This window comes from Python bivittatus, unplaced genomic scaffold (genome assembly GCF_059951505.1).
Source record: "Python bivittatus isolate LINGU-HERP-01145 unplaced genomic scaffold, Pbiv_v1 ctg000570_np1212, whole genome shotgun sequence".
NCBI classification, from domain to species: Eukaryota; Metazoa; Chordata; class Lepidosauria; order Squamata; family Pythonidae; genus Python; species Python bivittatus.
This window is the reverse complement of record NW_028277097.1, coordinates 10,643,715-10,663,705: the sequence shown is the minus strand read 5'-3', so window position 1 is coordinate 10,663,705 and position 19,991 is coordinate 10,643,715. Positions and strand designations below refer to the sequence as shown.

Here is a 19,991-nt window from a genome sequence, read left to right as displayed (position 1 = left end):
TTTCCCCTCCTGTTTACTATATATATATGAAGTCAATGGGGGAGGTAATCCATTAGCAGAGGGTTCAGGGGTCATCATTATACATTGTGACCCTGGGCCAAAGAGCAGATGTGATAGAGGTCCTATTCCAATACCTGAAGGCTGTTGAGGTCTGGGGATGGGGGAAAATGGGTCAGATTCAATCTCAGCAAAATGATGCGACTGTGGTACGGAAGTCGTCTGACTCCAGCGGCCTGTCATCTTTGGTTCTATTTGGGGTTGCATTCACCTGTACAGAACTGGTTCACAACTTGAACCAGTTGAATCAGTTGTGGCTGGCTGAATCCTGTTGGTCTGGAATAGCATATAAGCCCTGGTGAATAAATAAATAATCAACCGGAAAACAGGTATACCAGCTTTTCTGTATATCCATGGTTTGCATCAGGCAACATTCATGGAAATAACTTGCACCACCTTACCTGCAGACATTATGAATTTGAACATTATCTGGAACAGTAATGGATGGGGGGGCGGTGTCCCCTCAGACAAGACGAAGGATATTTCTTCCTGTTGCTCTCAGCCATTAGCCAAGGCAGTTGTAAATCTCTGTGTTTGATCCTCTATGGAAAAGCTTGTAATATCCCCTCATTCAGAGAGCTAAGTTTATTAGCCTTCTGACCTCTCTGCCACTGTCTCTTTAACAGCATTGTAAAAAGAAGCCAGAAAGAAGATACAAGAGAGCCAACACCACCATTAAAAAAATATTCCTCTTTACTTGCAAATATACCGCATAATTACAGTTTTATACATTTTTAGTACTTCATATAATTAGTATAAATAATGTACCATATATGTTTCTAAATGTGCACAAAGACACAATACTTGGTTGCTTCAGTTTGTTTGCTATAAAACATCAGCTGAAAAAAGAGATAGCATATAATCATAGAACTGTATTGTAAATTAATTTGTTTTGCCCTGGAATCATTCATTCATTTACACGAGGAATCTGGGGGAGAATTTATCCATCAGATTATAGGCAGAGATTGCCTATGGGAGATATTACTTTGTCTTTTTCCTCTTCCTTCGCTACTTCTTCTTACCTGATGCCCATTGCTTTGATATGGTCAACTGACTTATCAATAAAGTTATACTTAAGTTCCTATTTCTTCTTACTCACATTGGTATTCTGCGCCAAGTGGGGAAGTATGAGGCACAAAAGGTTTAAATGTTTGTATTTGGGGAAATATTGGATTTTATTTATTTTTTGGGGTGGGGAACCATGACCATATGTAAACTTTGAGGCTGTAATTCTATTGACCTGAATTGGAGAGGAACTGCCTGTGAACTCAGGGGAACCCGGGCAAAAGATTAGGCTTCAGCACTTCTAGGGGTGAACTCTTGTAATTACCAGCTTTGAATAATATTTACATAGCAATCCTACAAAAGAAAAGATTGTAACAGAGGAACTGTTTTCCAAGCACTGCTGGTGTCATTCCAATCAAAGTGGAAAGTGGAGGAATGATACCATATTAGTATCCTTTTGACTTTTAAAAATGTGGTCTCCTAAAAGAAATGAACTGTGTCCAATTTCAGGGCATGCGAATGACCTGAAAAAGTTTGTCAGGACTTCCTATGACTTACACCTTATCAATCTATGCTATTAATAAAGGCATCCTTCCAACAATGCCTCTAAACCACAGAGCTTTCTGTAGGGCTTCTCCACTAGCAGAAATGTTGCCCTGCTAACAGGTTCCCTCTCCTTTTGGGAAGCAGTGTTTCCAATGATTTCCAATGGAATTGACCATAGCATTACATAGCATCCTTGAGCTGCAGTTTTAAAAAGCATTTTCCATCCAATGTCTGTTTTATTACAGACATTTAAGCTACTTAAAAAAAAAAAGCAAAAATATACCTGTGATTTAGTAATTGTCTCATTATACTGTTACAAAATACTTGATTCAATTGGGATTGATAAAATAGCAATGGCATGATTTAAACAGAGGGCTTGATCTCATGTACATGTTTAATCTTTCCATTCTACTACTGGTTTTATATCATCTTCACATCTCTTTCCTAATAACATTCCAGACATCCAATTCAATTGGTTCATTATTATACTGTTGAATACACACAACTCTTGTTTACAAGAGACCTGCCAGTAGGAAGCAGGGGTGGATAGCGGAACTACAGATAGGGGTTTCTCCGTGTCAGGTGCCACTAGCAGAAGACACAGTGACTAAGATCCAAGAGGCAACTGGAGGGACCCATCTTCCTGCACTGAGCATTATAAAGGCAAACACTAAATTAATTACAGATGACCTATTTGTAAGTTATGGAGGTTTGGAAATACCACTTCAGACTATCCACACCTAAGATACTTTGCAGGTGTAAGTTTAGATCTTATTTTGGGTCTGGTTCTATATTCAGATGTATATAGCTAAGATAATATCTCTGATGATGAAGGAAGAGTCAAATTCAAACAGAAAATAGAGAGTGAGTGTTGGACAATAAAATACTCATATAACTTTATACAATATCAGTGCATGTTTAAAATAGAGTACAATTTTAACAGTGCAATCTACAAACCATTTAAGCCACAGTACTTAAGCCAGCAACCAGGTTTCTTTGCCTGGAGAGTTACACTGATGCACCTGGGGCATCCTTGCCTCTTTCAGAACATTTGCTATTACAGATGTGAGATTGTCCGTGTTGTGCTGATGTTAATCTACTGCACAGTGCAGACAGGCCCATTCTGTGCCCTGCATATCCAGCAACTTTTGTTTAAGAAGGGAAGGAACTGGTACAATATGGTTGAGAGGATCTACAATGGTTAACAAGCCAGATTACTAGGTGACCAGCAAGCTGCAGTATCTGGCATGGCAAAATTATTACCCAGGGAGGTTCCCCACGTGCAGAGTGTACTTATTTTTTGTTTCATCCTAAGTGCATTAAAACAGCAGTTGCTTTGACCCACTGGAAGACAAAGGAAACATTGGGCAATGTTGGGCTTCAGGGTTTAGTGATTGTGATCTAGAGAACAGATTTCTTGATGTTTTGCTGGCAATTGTGGCTGGCATCTTCAGAGGCAAAGTGGCCTGCTACACAGACCACAGGCAACTGAGCAGGGTCTCGGTCTCTCTCTCTCTCTCTCTCAAGAAAGGAGCCCAACCCAACAGATACCAGGTGTGAAAGCCTACATCAAAAGGGAACATTTTCTTTTTCAGAATATACACATTTCCTGGTCAAAGAGAAGGGTGTCCTATAATTCATACTGCAGAAGAGAACATAACCTACAAGAGTAGGTTAAGTGTTCTTGGCCAGCAGTGTCAGGGAGTGGGAGGGGCAAGAGCGGACAAATGATGGAAACAGCATCACATCGATGCAATGTAAGCTGTGCCTCTTTTGTACATGTGTCATGATGTCGCAGACATAGACAAAAGGGGCAGTGCTTGCATGGTGATGGCTTTACAGTATGTTGCTTTTATCATTTTGCAGAAAACAGTAGATCCTGCCGAGGCCTCTGTTCCTGCTCCATTTGCTCAACCCTTTTTGTATGTGTGAAATGTGGCAGGGCAAGACATTGGGATCAAGAGTCAAGGTGTTTCTTGGCTCCTGATATGCAACCCACATAATAACCAGATCCAAGTGATATTGCTGGCCTGCAGCGTATCAAGCATCACTGAGGGGTTGAATAGTTGAATCCTCCAACAAACCAATTCCTGCATGCAAAAACTGGCAGGCTAAGGGAAGGCCCACACAGAAGCTTCCTTTCTAACATAGTGGTTTTAGTGGTTTCTACACAAAAAGAAGCTTATTGTTTTCTACAGAAAACATTCAACTATGCAATTTTCAGTGGGACATTCTAGTTACAACTTCATATGGGTGATAATCCCTAGTGCTATGCTGAAAGATTCCCCCGCAATTCTTTTGCTATTAGTTCCCATTCAATTTGATGAAAAATATTTCCCCCCGCCTAAGGAGACAAGAATTTCCAGTGAAATTCTTATAGGTACATTCTGGTGATCTTGTATAATTCACGTGTAGAATCCATTCCCACAAGAAATGGTAACAGTCATTCACTTGATTCATGGAGGACAGGTCCATCAAAAGCTATTCATCATGAAGACACAATGTGACCTCTGGCTTGAGGCCAGTATGTCTGCAGGGGAAGAATGGTGGAGGAGGGGCATTTTTCTGTCTCTATTTTATGGGCACCTGAGAAGCAACTGATTGGCCACCATAAGAAAGATAGTTCTGGACTAAGATGACGTTGGCTTGGTCCAGCAGAGTTCTTCTGGGTGGATGTCCTGTTTTCCACTGTACAGTTATCTCTCCAGTTCCTGCCTTCCCACATTTTCATTAAATCCCAAGGAAAGGCACTATGTCAAGCCTCCTGTAGGGCTTCATCAGATTGGGAAGTGTGGGCAGGTAATAAAGCAAGCTCAAAAACACCCCGATAAATCCAAAAGAAATTCCCAAGCAGCCTGAGAGGTACAAAAGCCAGAAGCCTCTTTGATACAGGAAGAAACTGCAAGACAAGACGTTGACACAGCATTACTAATCACCTACCGTGCCTCATTGTTTGTTTGGGCCATAAGGTTTAGGGAAAGGAATGTAGTAACCCCCTTGACACATGATCTTATTATCCACTGATTTTTCCATGGCTAAGCTGGGGTGTGTGCAAATACGCTGGCTTAAGTGACCTGTGGACCACTACCCAACCCCTTCTCACTCTTTCCAAAGCAGAGATCCTTTTTTAATGATTGCCTTCTTCAAATGTTGTGGAGTCTTTTGGTATAATCCTCTGTTTATAGTCTTCTCCAGATCCAAGTTCCACATCCTGGTAGTTAGCAAATTCCTGAGGTAATGGAAACTCCTCTGCTGATGAATGAGTCCTGTGTCCAAACACCCTCTCTTGTAGCTCAGCAATGTCATTCCTGATATCTGCCATCATCAACAACAGGAAGTCAAAAGAACCTGGTGGCCCCTAAAAAAGTTACAAAGGAGACAATGAAGTTACTTGTCTTTCATGTTACATTAAACTGGGCACTTACACTGAACTGGGTATTATTCAGATGTGTTGGGCTTCAACCCCCTTTATCCCCAGCCATAAACTAGGCCCCAGGCATTTGACTGCCACAGGTAGCAGCAGAAATAAAAGGGGTTTTATAGGGGCCATCTTATTTTGCCTTAACTATACTGGAGTAAAAACCAATATTGATTTTATTATGGCTCAAGGAATACTCCTAGTTACATGCACACTCCACTTCGAACAATTTGGTTATGGGGACCCTATTTTATATATTTAGAAAGGGGGGAATGGAAAAGAAAAAGAAGAAAGCAGAAAGCAGGGTGGTGGGAAACCCTGTTAAAAGCAATGTATTAGCCTCAGTTTTGCAGGTCTGCAGTTTTGGAGCATTTTTTGTGTATTTTATGCATGTGCAAAATAGTGGACAGGTTTTTGTGCATAAAGTATGTTTTTCATGGTCTTGTTATTTGCAATTATGTGGCTGGAACAGAACCCCTGTAAGTAAGGAGTAAGCCTGTCATGTTATACAATTAAGTAATTAACATTTAATTCAATTTAGTTACCAATTAAACAAGGATAAACACTACAATATGAAGTCCAGTTTTCTACACAGTCCTCTAATCAGTGGCATGCATACACTGAAGATAGAGAAGGCAACCATTTTGGGGCCTCCAAGAACAGGCTCTCTTGGACTCCTCTTTGCCCCACCTCTTCAACAAATCTGACCACAGGGTTAAGGCTACTGTATCTGGGCAGTCTTCTTGCATTGAAGAGCTGCTGCCATCAATGCTTGCTACCAGTTCCTCCTCTTCCTCCTCCTCCTGCTCTGTTGGTACTGCCAAGCCATCCAGCACCTGATCAGCAGCCAGACGCATTGGAAGGAAAGCCGTCCGAGCCCCTGGGAACTTCTCTGGGGATTGTTGCCAGCTGCTTTCTTCCTCTTCTTGTCCTCCTCCTCCCTTAGTTCTTGCAGAGGAAGGAGAAAGAGAAGAGGAACAGAAAACAATCATACCATCTCTGGGCTGCAAACATCAAGATACTCCCTAGATGGCAGCAAAGAAATACCAAAAACACTACCTCTTTGCTGCCCTCTAGTGGCTGTCCACTGTTGCAGCCCAGAAAAGTAGGCCTTACAGGCAGTTGAATGGGAGATTAGAGGAGAAGCTCAACAGGAAAGGGGAAAGAGGCTTTCAGTGACTGAAGAGGTGGGAGCAAACCCACATAGGGATCAGGGCTATGAGCAATAGGGGAGAAGCAGTCATGTGAGCGTCCTCTCCCTTTCTCCTGCTCACCCTCAGTTTTCATAGTGTTTTTATCCCAGTTGCCAAATGGTAACTGAACCATTCATTTAAGGGTGTAGGAACTCAGCCAATTATCGTACAAATCTTGCAAAGTACCGTATAATGTCCCCATATCTCTTTAAGCTACAGAATTTTGTGTGTGTGCCTGCCTTCAAGTCAGTGTTGACTCCCGGTGACTGCCTAGAAAAGTTCCTGCAGTTTTCTTGACAAGATTTTTGGAAGTGGTTTGCCCTTGCCTTCTTCTTCCTAGGGCTGAGAGAGAGGGACTGGCCTAAGCTGGCTTTGTGCCCAAGGCAGGACTAGAACTCATGGTCTCCTGGTTTCTAGCCTGATGCCTTAACCACTACACCGAATTGTCTCTCTAAAACATAGAGAGGTAAATTTTTCAGTTCATTGTAGAACATGAAATAATCCTTCCCAAAAGGCATGCAATATCCATTTCTCTTACTTTCTGTTAATGTCTAAACCACATAATTCAAAGGAACATTGGCATTTACAAATGTCATTGAGCCTTTCAGAACAAATTAATATGTGAAATAACCTCACTATAGCAGGAAAGCCCACCATATGAACTGACATTGCATTGTAAGTACTTCTCCAACAACGAAATAATCTATTTGTTCCTGAAAAGAGATATTGGTCTCCACCGAATATAAAATAATGATTGTTGAATTAATCATAATTTTAATTCATTGACATTCATGTACTGGTCACTCCAATTCCTAATTCTGTGCTTTTCTATATATATATTCTGGAATATCTAATGCAGTGTATTTTAACTGCTGTTAGTTCATAATCATGATAGGCTTATTATTCTGTAAATAACGTTTTAGTCCTCTAATAGTAGAAGAGATTCAAAAGCACTTAGGGCTACCAATCCTATCCAGATGTGAAAAGGAGTTTTAACTGGAGATACTGCATATTTCGTCAGTGATACTTAATGTATGTTGTAACTCTGCAAAAAACAGAAAATAATAATCTAATCCTACTAATGGATCTCAGATAAACTTTCCGTTCTCCAGTAAAAACACTGCTTTGCTTTCTTCAAGTTTGGTTCCTAAGGATAAAACCTGAGTTGATATGCTACTCCATGCCTTGTAGCTAATTGAGAAAGGGAGAATTCCAGGGTAAATGGACTGCAGCAATCTTCAGTTTCTGGGGTTCTGAAGCTCAAATATATCAATTCTAAGATAACCAAGAATGGCAAATTTCCAGTTGGCAAAATCTGCCATACATTAACCTAAGAAAAAAGATACTCATGATAGCATAAGCTTAAATCTGGAAAATTAAAACCTTTTTCTCTGATAGATGAAGCTTCCTAAGTAAAATGTGAGTGGGAGACTTCCCTCTCCCTGAACTCCAAAACAGTATATTACATTTCTGAAAGAATATACAGAGGAATCCTACATATGGTATACATTGCTAGCAGTAAAACATTTAATTTTAAATATTAATTTTACCCCAAACACTCATCTTAACTAAGGTTGATCTATCTAACCCAGGTGCTTTTCCTAACTACAATAGATTTCATTGTTTTAATCATCTGAGATCTTTCTCTAGATATTCTTAGTCTAACTTTTGCTTAGTACCTCTGAGCATCATTGAAACCATCTCCCCTATACACACTTGTTTTCACAACTTACTAACTCCAAAAACAACAGTTCAGATTTAGATCAACTAATACAACATCCAGAAAGTGCTCCAATATTATCAGTCATCAATACATTTCAGTATATTGGCTGCAAGCATGGCCACTGTAGACTCCATACTTGCATGTTTCAATCCACAAATCTCACTACTAATTGCGCATGCTAAAAGTTGCAAATGGAAATCAACCACTAAAGAGCAAACCTTCTCAAACAGAAAGGGCCTTGATAAAATTCTGTTAGTCTGACTTATTCTTTATTCTTCTTCAAAAGCAAAAATAGTCCATTTTCAAAATTCCCGGGGAAAAGAATTAAAAACAGATATTGCTGACAGATTTCATCACAGTCCTTCTCTGCAGGATCTACCTTAGCGTGACTTCAAGCTATAGAATTTTCTAATAATCTCAAATTGTCCATAACAAATAATGCTTAATTAGGACAGATGAAGCTTGCTAGAATCCTTGCAACTTTGCAAGATATTTTGGTATCTATATTTGTTAATGAGTTGAACTGAGCTGGACATGCTGTGGAGGTCCTGAGTTGGCTGGTCCTGAGGAGGCTGTCAAGGACTGGTATGGGAGAAACAAGCTCAGACTAAACCATAGCAAGATGGAGCTGCTGCTTGCCCATAAACATCTGAGCCTCTGTGAAATTGTGCTTCTAGATGGAGCCATGCTTCTCCTGAAGGAGCAGGTCCATGGCTTGGGGGCCCTGGCCAGCTTTTTCTTTTCCTCCAAATCTCAGCAGGATAATCCAAGAAACCAACCTAAAAACTCACATTAATGAGGCACTGTATATTAGAAAGGAGGATTAGGTAACAGCACAAGAATCCCAGCAACTGATCTACTTTCAGATGAAGCCTATTTATATTCTCTATGCCAGTGGCAAGAAGTTTTATCTTTTTAAGTGCTCTTGTGATGTGATGCAAAGGGTGTGAGAAGCAGAGAAGGCTGTGCACTTCCACAAAAGAGGGGCAAGCTGCATCTACTCATAGTTTTTATAATTGCCAATCCCCTTTTCAGCCTGAGAAATAGCGCCCGCATTCTTCTGGATTCAGGGCTCCTGCTAAAACAGGAGTGGAGGCCATGGTGAGGAGGGCTTTTATCTAGTTTCAGCTGGTGTGCAGTTATGGGGGCCAGGAGGCATCAGCTACAGTGACTTCCGCTCTTAGCACTACAACATAGTACAACTGCAAGGCGCTGCGTATGGACCTGTACCAGAAACTACAGGTGGTACAGAATGTGGCTACCAGGCTGCTGGCACATAGACTGTCATTGCAGGATAACAGCTACTTTATGGTTGCCAGTAGGCTGCTGGGCTTAATCCAAAATGCTGGTCCTATAGGGCGCCGTGCCAGGTTACTTTATGGACCACCTCTTCCAGAACAATTCTGCCCATTCTGTCAGATCTGAGGGATGACCTGTTTAGAGTCCTGTCCCCATATGAAGTGAAGGCAGCTTTGGCTGCAAGGCAGGTCTGGTTCGAGATGACCTCAACACTGTAGAATATGCTGGCCCTGAAAACAGCTTGACCCTTGCATGTCTGAGTTTTAGAAAGTTTTTTAAAGCCTTCATTTTTAAACAGGCTCTTTGATGATTCTGATGCCTAATGGGGAATGAAGAAGGCCACCTTGTTATTTTTATTGTTTTATTGGGTTGATTGTTTATATTGAGTGGTATACACATTTTACTAATTAATAAATGTATACGTAAATAGCACATGATGTTTGATCTTTATCTGGTTTAGGAATTAATTGCCATGTAAGAATTGTTAAGAAAAGCTGACGGTGTATCAGATTCAGACATGTTTTGAAAAAAACAAAGAAGTTTAAGTATTTTTATACCATTCTATAGGAAAACCATGAAGCCCTGGTATTTTACTATTCTTCATACTACCAATAATATGTTGAATTTCTTCATACTGGAAAGATTCAGAAAGTAGCTTATTTTCTTGATTGTCCAAATAGAAAGAAAAGGTTTTAATTCATTTTCCATTAAATCCTTATCTTTTTTGTAAAGTTTTGAATAACGTTTTTGACATCTTAAATATATCTTTCTGGCCATTACATAGTTGTGCCAAATCACTGAAATAAAATTCTGAGCTTTTTACAGCTTTAATTATTATGCCATAAGTTTATCAATTTGTTCTCCAAATTCCTTTGCTATAAATATGTTAATGCAAAGCTCCTTTAACAGAAAGCAATTTATTTAATACATATTTAGCACTTTGCAAGTTCTTGTAAAGAACTCGAGATGGGCGAGTAGGAAATTGAGACAATAAAAGCTTAACCATCCTGTTTATCATTTTTTTTCTCATAATATTCTTTTTTTCCATATAAGAAAAAAGAAATCATATCCTGCCTGTGTCCCACTTAGTGTCACAAGAGGATGCTGAATTCTCATTCATATTCTTAAAAATGGAAGACTGCTTTTTAAAATTGCTGACACTTATCCAGGAAACATCCAAACACCAAATGTTCTTTATTTTAGAGGAATTCCTCAGTTGCAAAGAAACCACAACTGAGGAGCACTTATATGCAGTTTAACTTATATGATAGTCTGTTACATTCTGAAATAAAATTGAAGAAATTTTATAAAATCCAACCAAAAGCAATTTTCTTGTACAGAAGATAGAAGGGCATAATTTATTTCACTTGGAAGCAATAATGACCACTCAACAGTTAAAACCACCTTACACACATAAAACAACCTCAGTGCTAACTAACTAAAAACCATGAAGAACCTAACATTGAATCAAGACTTTGATCCTCTCCAGTGATCAAAAGGTTGTAAGTAATAAGGGCATGATTACTTTAAAAATATGAAAGGTGCATATACACTAGGATTGTAAATATTATTTATCTACAGGAGCTGAAGGTGCTATACATAGAATTTCCTCCTCCTCTTTTCCCCACAGCAGCAACCCTGTGAGGTTGGTTGAAGAGCAAGAGTGAGATTCGCTCAAAGGCACTCTGTGACCTTGGGTGGCTGAGGGTGGACTACAGCCTGGTCTCCCCCGTTCCTACTCCAACTCTTTAACCACTGCACTACCTTGGCTGTCTGGCTAGTTTATTTTATTTATTTATTTTATTTAGCAGACTTGTCCCCGCCCATCTCCTCCCAATGGGGGACTCTGGGTGGTTTACAACAATTAAAACAAATAAATTCATAATTAAAATTTATAAAAAGAGAAAAACACATTTACCCAAAATGGAAGGAGGAGAAAAAATCCAAGAGGCTGATGGAAGCAACCCCAGGCCTCTAGGGGGCTAGCCAACCCCATTTCTGATGACCTCCCTCCCTGCCCCAGGCCAGATGGCAGAGCCAGGTCTTCAAATCCCTCCAAAAGGCCGGCAGTGAGGGGGCCTGTCTCACCTCTGGGGGCAAGATGTTCCAAAGGGCGGGGGCTACAGCAGAGAAGGGCCGCCTTCTGGACCCTGTTAGTCAGAGTTCTTTTGCTGAGGGGGTCTGGAGCATGCCCTCTCTGTGTGATTGGGTGGGATGGGTTGAAACCGTGGGGGAGAGGCGGTCCCTCAGGTAGCCTGGCCCCATGCCATGTAGGGCTTTAAAGGTGATAACCAACACCTTGAACTGGACCCGGAAGTAAACCGGTACCCAATGCAGCTCACAGAGCAAAGGTGTTATATGCGTCCTTCTTCAGACCCCAAAAATAGCTCGTGCGGCTGCATTCTGGACCAGCTGAAGCTTCCGGATACTCTTCAAGGGTAGTTATTCAAACAATTATTTTTTCAAAAGATTTAATAAGGTAACTACAATAAGGTAACACCGTCTTTTGGAACATCTCGCCCCCAGAGGTTGGATGGGCCCTGACTCTACTTGTCTTCCGGAAAGTGCTGAAGCCTTGGATTTGCCATCCTACCTGGGCATCCGGCTGTGGTGTGGAGCCTGTGTGATGGTTGTACTGCTTGTGATGTATGGATGGGTGCATTGATTGCAAATGCTGCTGATAATGTTTTTTATGGTTTTTAATTTGGTTTTAATATGGTTTCAAAGTTATTTGGATTGTTATTACATTTTGTTGTGGTTTTAATTTTGTGAGTCACGTACGTGAGATGGCAGCTATATAAACTGAATGAATGAATGAATGAATGAATGAATGAATGAATGAATGAATAAACAGCCTTCTACATCTGTTTTATTACAATGTAATAAACGGAGCATTCCTCTAAAATAAAGAGCATCTGGCATTCAGATGCTTCCTGGCTAATGTATGAACAGATTACATTTGCACTGAGATTAGATTTGGATATAGATTTGTACTTACAGGTGGCCCCTTTTCTCCTGGTGCACCTCTCTCACCCTGTAACAAACATCATTCTGGTTAAGTTGCCTTAATTAGAACTGAATCATAGCTTGTTGGTCTAAAATCAGAACTCCAAACAGTGCTATTTTCATGTCCTATGCACATCAACTTAGAAGACAGAGTTCAATGGGACTAACCCTTAGTTAAATGTATAAGAGATGACAGCTTTAGGTTTAGTTTCTCTTCTTGACCAGATCAGGGAATCGATTTTTTGTAGCAAAATTGGTATTTTTGATTGCCCACCAAAGATAATGCTACAGCACTTTCTAAGTATGTTTCATGAGAACAAAGAACTATGGGTTAGATTCATAGTTACTCATATTCATAGGAACTCACTGAAATTAAAGGGACTTGTTAGTCATGACTAACTTATCAGATCAAATCAAATCTTTATTACGGTTGTAGACTAGCATGATTAACATGACTATTGATTGCAGTGGAAGTATTCTAAGCATGCCAAAGTCATGATCCAATGCGATAAAGACTTAAACTACTTATATACTCTTTAATTTTATTTATTATTAAGCATAATATATACAACTACAATATTTATTCTGAAATCATTCAAATCAGCAAGTTGCACCCTACACTGAGAAGCTCCCTTCAAAATTTAAAAAGATTATAACACATTTATTTACTCACTTTATGGAATTGCCTAATTGAAATAACTCAAGGTAGTGTACAATGGGTTAAAACATCATTAAATAAGGCAAAACAATACAGGACAAATACAATAATAAGAGCATATTGCGTAATACACAAACATCCAAGTTCTTAATGCTTTCCTGAAAGTCAGCAAAAGATATTTGACAGGCAATACATGATAAATCATAGATTAATAAACAGTGACTACTGCATCAAAATACTTTTCTGATGTCTCATATTGCTATTCCAGTAAAACGTTTCCATAAGTTTGTGAGTTAACTTCTGTGTTAGTTAATTCTTTGTAGATTACTGGCATAAATATTGAAAAAAACTGAAATGCAAGGGGAGTGAGAGTACAATGGGATCAAAATAGCCAACCCCTTTATTTGTTAATTTTCTCCCTTTCCACCTTCCAAAATGGAGAAGCGTTTTATACAAAAGAGAAAGACTCTTGCGAGGAAGAGGAGAAGGAGAAAAAGAAAGAAGAGGACAAGAAACTGTACCACTGACCTTTGCTCCATCTCTTCCTGGTGCACCTGGAGGACCCTAGAAGATGAAATTGCATTCCTCAAAAACTTGGTATCAGTAAGATCAGGAGACTACACACAGTTAAGAATGGAGATATTATACTGACCACAGGCCCTCTTCTGCCCTGTTTAATGTGAGACAGGTCTGGAGCTGGTCCCATCGGCCCCATGGCTCCTCTAGGGCCTGGTACCCCTGGAGGACCAGGGGATCCAGGAAATCCAGGGCTCCCTTTTGGACCCGCAACACCTGGAATAGAAACAATACAGTACAGTTAAGACTGCTAGTAGCTTCCTTGGACAATTTTGCATAAAAAGGGTATTTATGGTTGTTCTAAGTCAAGAATTGGAAGAAGTAGTTTCAGGGCTGTTGACAAGGTTTTTAAAAAATTACAAATACATCAACCATGGGGGGGAAAAAAAACCTAGCTAGTAAACAAAAGAAGAATCAACAGCAATTAAAAGTACTCCAGAAGTGCTTTAAAAGCCAAGTGAAGAAAAACAGCTTTTTTCATAGTGCCAAGAAAATCTGGATGTATTTCACACTACTGTTATATAACTTGATGAACTAGAAGTCCAGGATACAATCCCTACTAAAAAAGAAATGAAATTCAAATAATGCATCACTCTGAGCAGCAGTTTTCTGCCCAGGGACACTGTCAGACATTAAGCACAGAATGCTCACAAGAGACCTATTTGTAAGTGGAAGTGAAAGGCCAGCCTGGCTATGAAAAGATCTCCTTTAGACTAAGGCAGTGTTTCTCAAACTTGGCAACTTTAAGATGAGTGGACTTCAACTCCCAGAACTCCCCAGCCAGCATGGGGAAGTCCACTCTGGGAGTTGAAGTCGACTCATCTTAAAGTTGCTAAGGTTGAGGAACACTGGGCTAAGGAGAAAGGCAGGGAGATGGCCCATAAAAGCATGTTCTGAATTCCCAATGCGGAAAATGAACTTGGAGGCAAAATTGCTTCCATGTTAATGTCTCCCTTCCCAGATCAAAGCCCATAGATTTAGCACAAACCAAGTGCATTTTGCCTTGACACTGACAATATCTGCCATGTTCAAAATTAACATCGTTCACACTGCTCCATTATGTTGTGAGTTTAATATTCAAAGTTTGGTTGAATGGAGACTGACTAGCAGTCTTGTATCCAAATAGTTGCTAATGTTATGTATTTTTTTTTTTTTCCTGAATGTACTTGTCATAGTCCCCCTCAAGTCCTGTTGTGCTGCCGCATCGTGGCGGTTGAGTGTTCCTGGAAGGGATGAGCAAAGCATGTCAGGAGCGTATGCCAAGAGTATATATTCCCAGCAGGGTCACCCAAGGGATGAAGGTCATTCCAGCTGCCCAGCTAAAGCAAGCAGGCACCTATATTGGGGAGCAGTGATACAGGAAGATGCCAGAGGCAGATGATGAGCTGAGTGACAATGGCAAAGGCACCAATTCATACTGCGCAGGAGAAAAAAACCACTCCTGTATTTTTACCAAGAAAACCACATGGATAGAAAATATAAGATGATTGACGATGTAGTGCTGGATGGTGGGCCCCTCAGGTCGGATGGCACTCAACATGCTACTGAGGAAGAGCTGAGGATCTTTCGGAGTACTAACAGTGTTTATGACATGGCTAGATTAAAACTTTCGGGATGTCTAGTTGCTGGTGTTGCCATACAGGAAAAGAAAACCAGAAGCTGCAAAGATAGAATTACAGTAGGAACATGGAATGTAAGAAGCATGAACACGAGAAAGCTCAACACAGTGAAAGGAGAAATGAAACAGCTACAAATTGACATTTTAGGCATCAGCAAATTGAGATGGACTGGAGTTGGACACCTTCAGTCAGAAGATCACACTGTTTATTATGCAGGACATGAAAAACAAGCTAGAAACATGTTGTTTTTATAGTTAGGAAGGTTATAGCAAGAACACTACTTGGCTACAATGCAATCAATGACCAAATAATATCAATTAGACTTTGTGGACAACCCTTTAATATGATGATCATTCATGTTTATGCTCCAACCACTGATGCTAAGAAGAGGAGGTTGATGACTTCTATAATCAAGTTCAATTTGAAACTGACAGAACATGCAAGCAAGATTGCTGCTTGTGACTGGAGACTGGAATGCCAAAATTGGAAACATGAAAGAGGAAAATGTAGTTGGATTGTGTAATGGAATGTGAAAATGACCTTGGAAGATGGGGGGAAGAGATGCTGCCTAGGGAATGATCAGATGAAAGGGGAGGAGTAACAGGTAGAGAAAGAAGCTTAGAAAGGATCTGTCCTAACTGATCAAGCAGTTAAAAGGGACAGCAGGAGATTTGTACTTTCAGACTTGCAAGATTCTGTTAATGTAGCCTAACAATAAAGTAGAAGTAGCTCATCTGGTTGTGTTTCCTCTCTGGTTTACCTGGGAGGGCTGACAGATTGTATGGCTTAGGAAACTGAAATGGAGCAGGAGATCAACTTATCAATTTCTGCCACTCCAATGATTTTTTCATAGCTAACATTGTCTTCAAACAACCAAAACAATGCCTCTGTACAAATATAACCAGATGGAGTATATAGAAATCAAATTGATTATTGATAAAAGTTGGTGGAGGAGCTCAATTATAGCATCAAAGACATGGCTGGGTGCTGACTGTGGAACTGATCATGAACTGCTGATGTACAAGCTCCAAGTTAAGCTAAAGAAGAAGAAGAAAGCCAGTCAGTTTCCATGATATGATATTGAACATACACCCACCATTTTCAACAAGAACATCAGGAATCACTTTGAAGTCCTGAACCTCATTGACAGAGAACCAGAGGAATTATGGAATGAACTTAAAGAAGTCATTAAGGATGAATGTGAAAAGAGACTGCCAAAAATGAAGAAAAAGAAGAAAGCAAACTGGATGTCAGAACAAACTGTGGAAATTGCCAAGAAGAGAAAAGAAGCCAAAGCCAAGAGAGACAAAAACCTCAGAAAGGAACTTAACAAAGAGTTTAGGAGAGCCATTAGAAGAAACAAGCAGCAGTATTATAACAATATCTGTAAAGACATCGAAGATGGAAACAGACATGGAAAAACAAGAAAAGTCTTTCAAAAGATCTTCTGAGAGCCAGTTTGGTCTAGTGGTTAAGGCTCCAGGCTAGAAACCAGGAGACTGTGAATTCTGGTCCCACCTTAGGCATGAAAGCTGGCTGGGTGACCTTGGGCCTGTCATTCTCTCTCAGCACAACTCACCTCACAGGGTTGTTGTTGTGGGGAAAATGGTGGGAAGGCGTATTAGGTATGTTCACCACCTTGAGCTATTTATAAAAAATAATAAAGGTGAGATAAAAATTTTAAAAAAAACCTCAGAAGGAGGTTCCAACTTCAAATTGGTATGCCAAAGGACTCCAACTGACAGATAGTAATTGATTCAAAGGAGATCAAAGAAAGATGGAAGGAGTATACTGAAACACTATACAGTAGAGATGTCAACACCCACGATACCTTAGAAATATTCCTTACTTACAAGAACCTTTTGACTAGAAGATGAAGTTAGATCAGCACCAAATTGGAAGGCTACAGGAACTGATGGAATACCCACTGAAATATAGCATATTTCTGTTGAAATATTTCAACAGAAGAATCAGTTGAGGTTTTAACCAAGCTGTGCCAGCAAATCTGGAGAATAGCACAGTGGTCAACTGTGGAAGAGGTCAATCTAAATTCCAATACCAAAAAAAGGAGACTTAACAGAGTGTGCAAACTATCTCACAATATCCTTAATTTCTCATGCTAGTAAAATAATGCTTAGTATCAACCAATGCAGATTAGAGCCTACATGGAAAAAGAGATGGCAGATGTTCAAGCTGGCTTTAGAAAAGGCCGAGGAACATGAGACATTATTGCTGATGCATGCTGGGTAATTGAGAAAGCCAAAGAATACCAAAAATAAGTCGGTATGTGCTTCATCAATTATGGAAAAGCCTTTGATTGTATCAAACATGTCAAGCTGTGGAAAGTGCTCAGAAAAATGGGAATCTCAGAACATCTCATTGTCCTCATGAGAATCTTATATTCAGGTCAGGAAGCCACAGTCCAAACAGAACATGGCAAAACAGACTGGCTCCAGGTTGGTAAATGAGTACAACAAGGCTGCATACTGTCCCCTTATTTATTCAACCTATATGTGGAATATATATTAAGGGAAGCTGGATTGGAACAAGATGAGTGTGGTTTTAAAACTGGAGGAAGAAGCATTAATAACCTGCGCTATGCTGATGACAATATTCTGATAGCTGAAAATGCAAAGGATTTGCAAGCCCTAGTACTAAAAGTCAAAGAGCACAGTGAAAAAATGGGAGTAGAAGACCAAACTAATGACAAGTAGAACAATCAGCCTTACAATTGACAATGAAGATAATGAAGTGGTGATTAGCTTCTGCCTTTTAGGATCAATTATCAACAGTAAAGGAACAAGAAGTCAAGAAATACACTGCAGACTAGCACTTGGTAGAGCAACCATGAAGGCCTTATTCAAATGCCGTGATGTGTCTATACGAACAAAGATCAGAATCATGCAAGCTGTGGTATTCCTTGTGACACTCTATGGAAGCAAAAGTTGGACTTTAAAGAAGCAGAACAGGAAGAGTATTGACGTCTTTGAACTTTGGGGTTGGAGAAGACTCCTGAGAATACCATGGACAGCCAAGAAAACAAGCCAATGGATTATCCAACTAATCAATCCAGAATTCTCACTCGAGGCACAAATAACACAGCTCTCTGGAAAAGACTCTAATACTGGGAAAGGTGGAAGGAAAGGGAAGAAGAGGACAATCAGCAGTGAGATGGATGGACTCAGTTACGGTGGCGATGAACGTACCATTGGAAGTCCTGAAAGCCCAGGTTAGTGATAGATCATCATGGAGAAAATCTATCAGTGTAGTCACCAAGAGTCAACATCAACTTGATGGCACATAACCAATCAACCAGTTTGTCACATATAGTAGAAATAGCAGCGTTTTGTTTTTGTACTTGTAGTAGCTTTAATGTGTTATTCAGTTTTTGGTGTTGTAATACATATTGGTGTAATACAAAGTATAAACTAACATGTGGCAGTTATAGAATCAGCAGCAAAGAATGTAATTCACAAGCAAATAAATAAATTAGACAGCACATTATACTACATAACACTAACATGAACTGGAGTTGCAGTTCCCAAATATCAAGTTTGGGGAGGGCTCATCAATGATAAAATAATAGTAATTTAAATAGTGATTTAATGCTCACTTAAACAAATTGCAATAAAACTGCAAGTAGAAAAGTCTTCCAAGCTGAGATTTTCATGGAAAATTCCCAGTCCATTTCTTATTTCTTTGCCATTCCCAATCTTGAGTTTACTAATCATGCAAAAACAGCACAACTTGGGAGTGGATGGTTTTCAGTTAGGAGAGAGAAGTGAATTTACAGCACCTTGGACAGCTCATGAGATGGGAAAATCATCGGATGGAGCAAGCCTAAGTGATCCTGACAATATCTTAAGAAAAATTAATGTTTGCTCCTGATCCATGCTTTTTGTCTGAGGACTGATACAGATGCAATATATACAACTTAATTTTTATGACGCTTTTAAATGTAGGAATTATTTTATTGCCTTACCTGGAGGACCTCGATCCCCTGGCTGTCCAGGAGGGCCAGGTATATAAGCATTGGATGCAAGTACCTTTTCTCCTGTGATTGGCTTGCTAAGGTCAACAGCATTATTTGGTAGCCAAGCAACCTGCAATAAGTGAAGTGTCATAAACCAGAAGCCACTTACATATTCAACTTCATCTAGTTGAATGGCTGACTTCACTGAGCAGTATAAATTCTTTATCTCAATGTACGACTCAGCTACCATGTCCGTAACTCTGAGCTCAGAAAGCTTCAGAGTGTGATAGAATGGATAGCATGCCAGGCTGAGATAGGGAGCACCATCTGCTTTTCATGCTTTCTCCCTTTACTGAATAAAATGGGATACCCTCCATGTTTTCTGCCTTGCATAACTTGAAGGAATCATGTACTGTAAATGTAACTGAAAAAGCAACACAATTGTATTAATAGCCTATAATTACGATGTTCAGATTCAGTTTGCAGCTGAGGAACAAAGTCAGACTAGATTTGATTTCTGTCATGTAGCTTAGCATAGTGTAGCTTCCCGCCGCCCCCCCCCCAAAAGCTGCTATATAGGAGGCCTCAGCTAGACTAGTACCTTGACTTGAAACAAGAGGGATTCAACACTCTGGCACTTCTACAATCATAGTCACAACTGTGATCTACTGTTTGCAAAGGGGGAAAAAACTGTTGATGTCAAGTCTGACACACTGAAGGATTTACACTTATTGATGGATTTGAAAACAGAAAAAGAAAGTAAGACTTAGTATGAAGGGCAAAGTCAGATTTAGATGCTGCCTTGTACCCACACTATGTACACAGTTGGTTAAGCTCTACAGCTGAGGTGCTACCCAAGTCTCTCATCAGGGACAAACAGCCCAATACCTTGCAAATATTCTGAAAGGCAACATCCAC

The 19,991-nt window shown here is 39.9% G+C and overlaps 1 protein-coding gene across 1 annotated transcript in view; it reads right to left on the bottom strand.

Annotated features, from left to right (window-relative positions):
- Window positions 1-741: 741 nt before the first annotated feature.
- CCBE1 (collagen and calcium binding EGF domains 1) overlaps window positions 742-19,991 on the bottom strand; it is a 153,606-nt gene continuing 134,356 nt past the window's right edge. The window contains exons 7-11 of the mRNA XM_007421712.4: window positions 19,083-19,203; window positions 13,558-13,697; window positions 13,434-13,469; window positions 12,240-12,275; window positions 742-4,966 (exon numbers count right to left, since the gene is read on the bottom strand). Coding sequence (XP_007421774.1) covers window positions 4,736-4,966; window positions 12,240-12,275; window positions 13,434-13,469; window positions 13,558-13,697; window positions 19,083-19,203 — 564 coding nt within the window. The 3' untranslated portion in view covers window positions 742-4,735. The remainder of the gene's footprint in view (window positions 4,967-12,239; window positions 12,276-13,433; window positions 13,470-13,557; window positions 13,698-19,082; window positions 19,204-19,991) is intronic.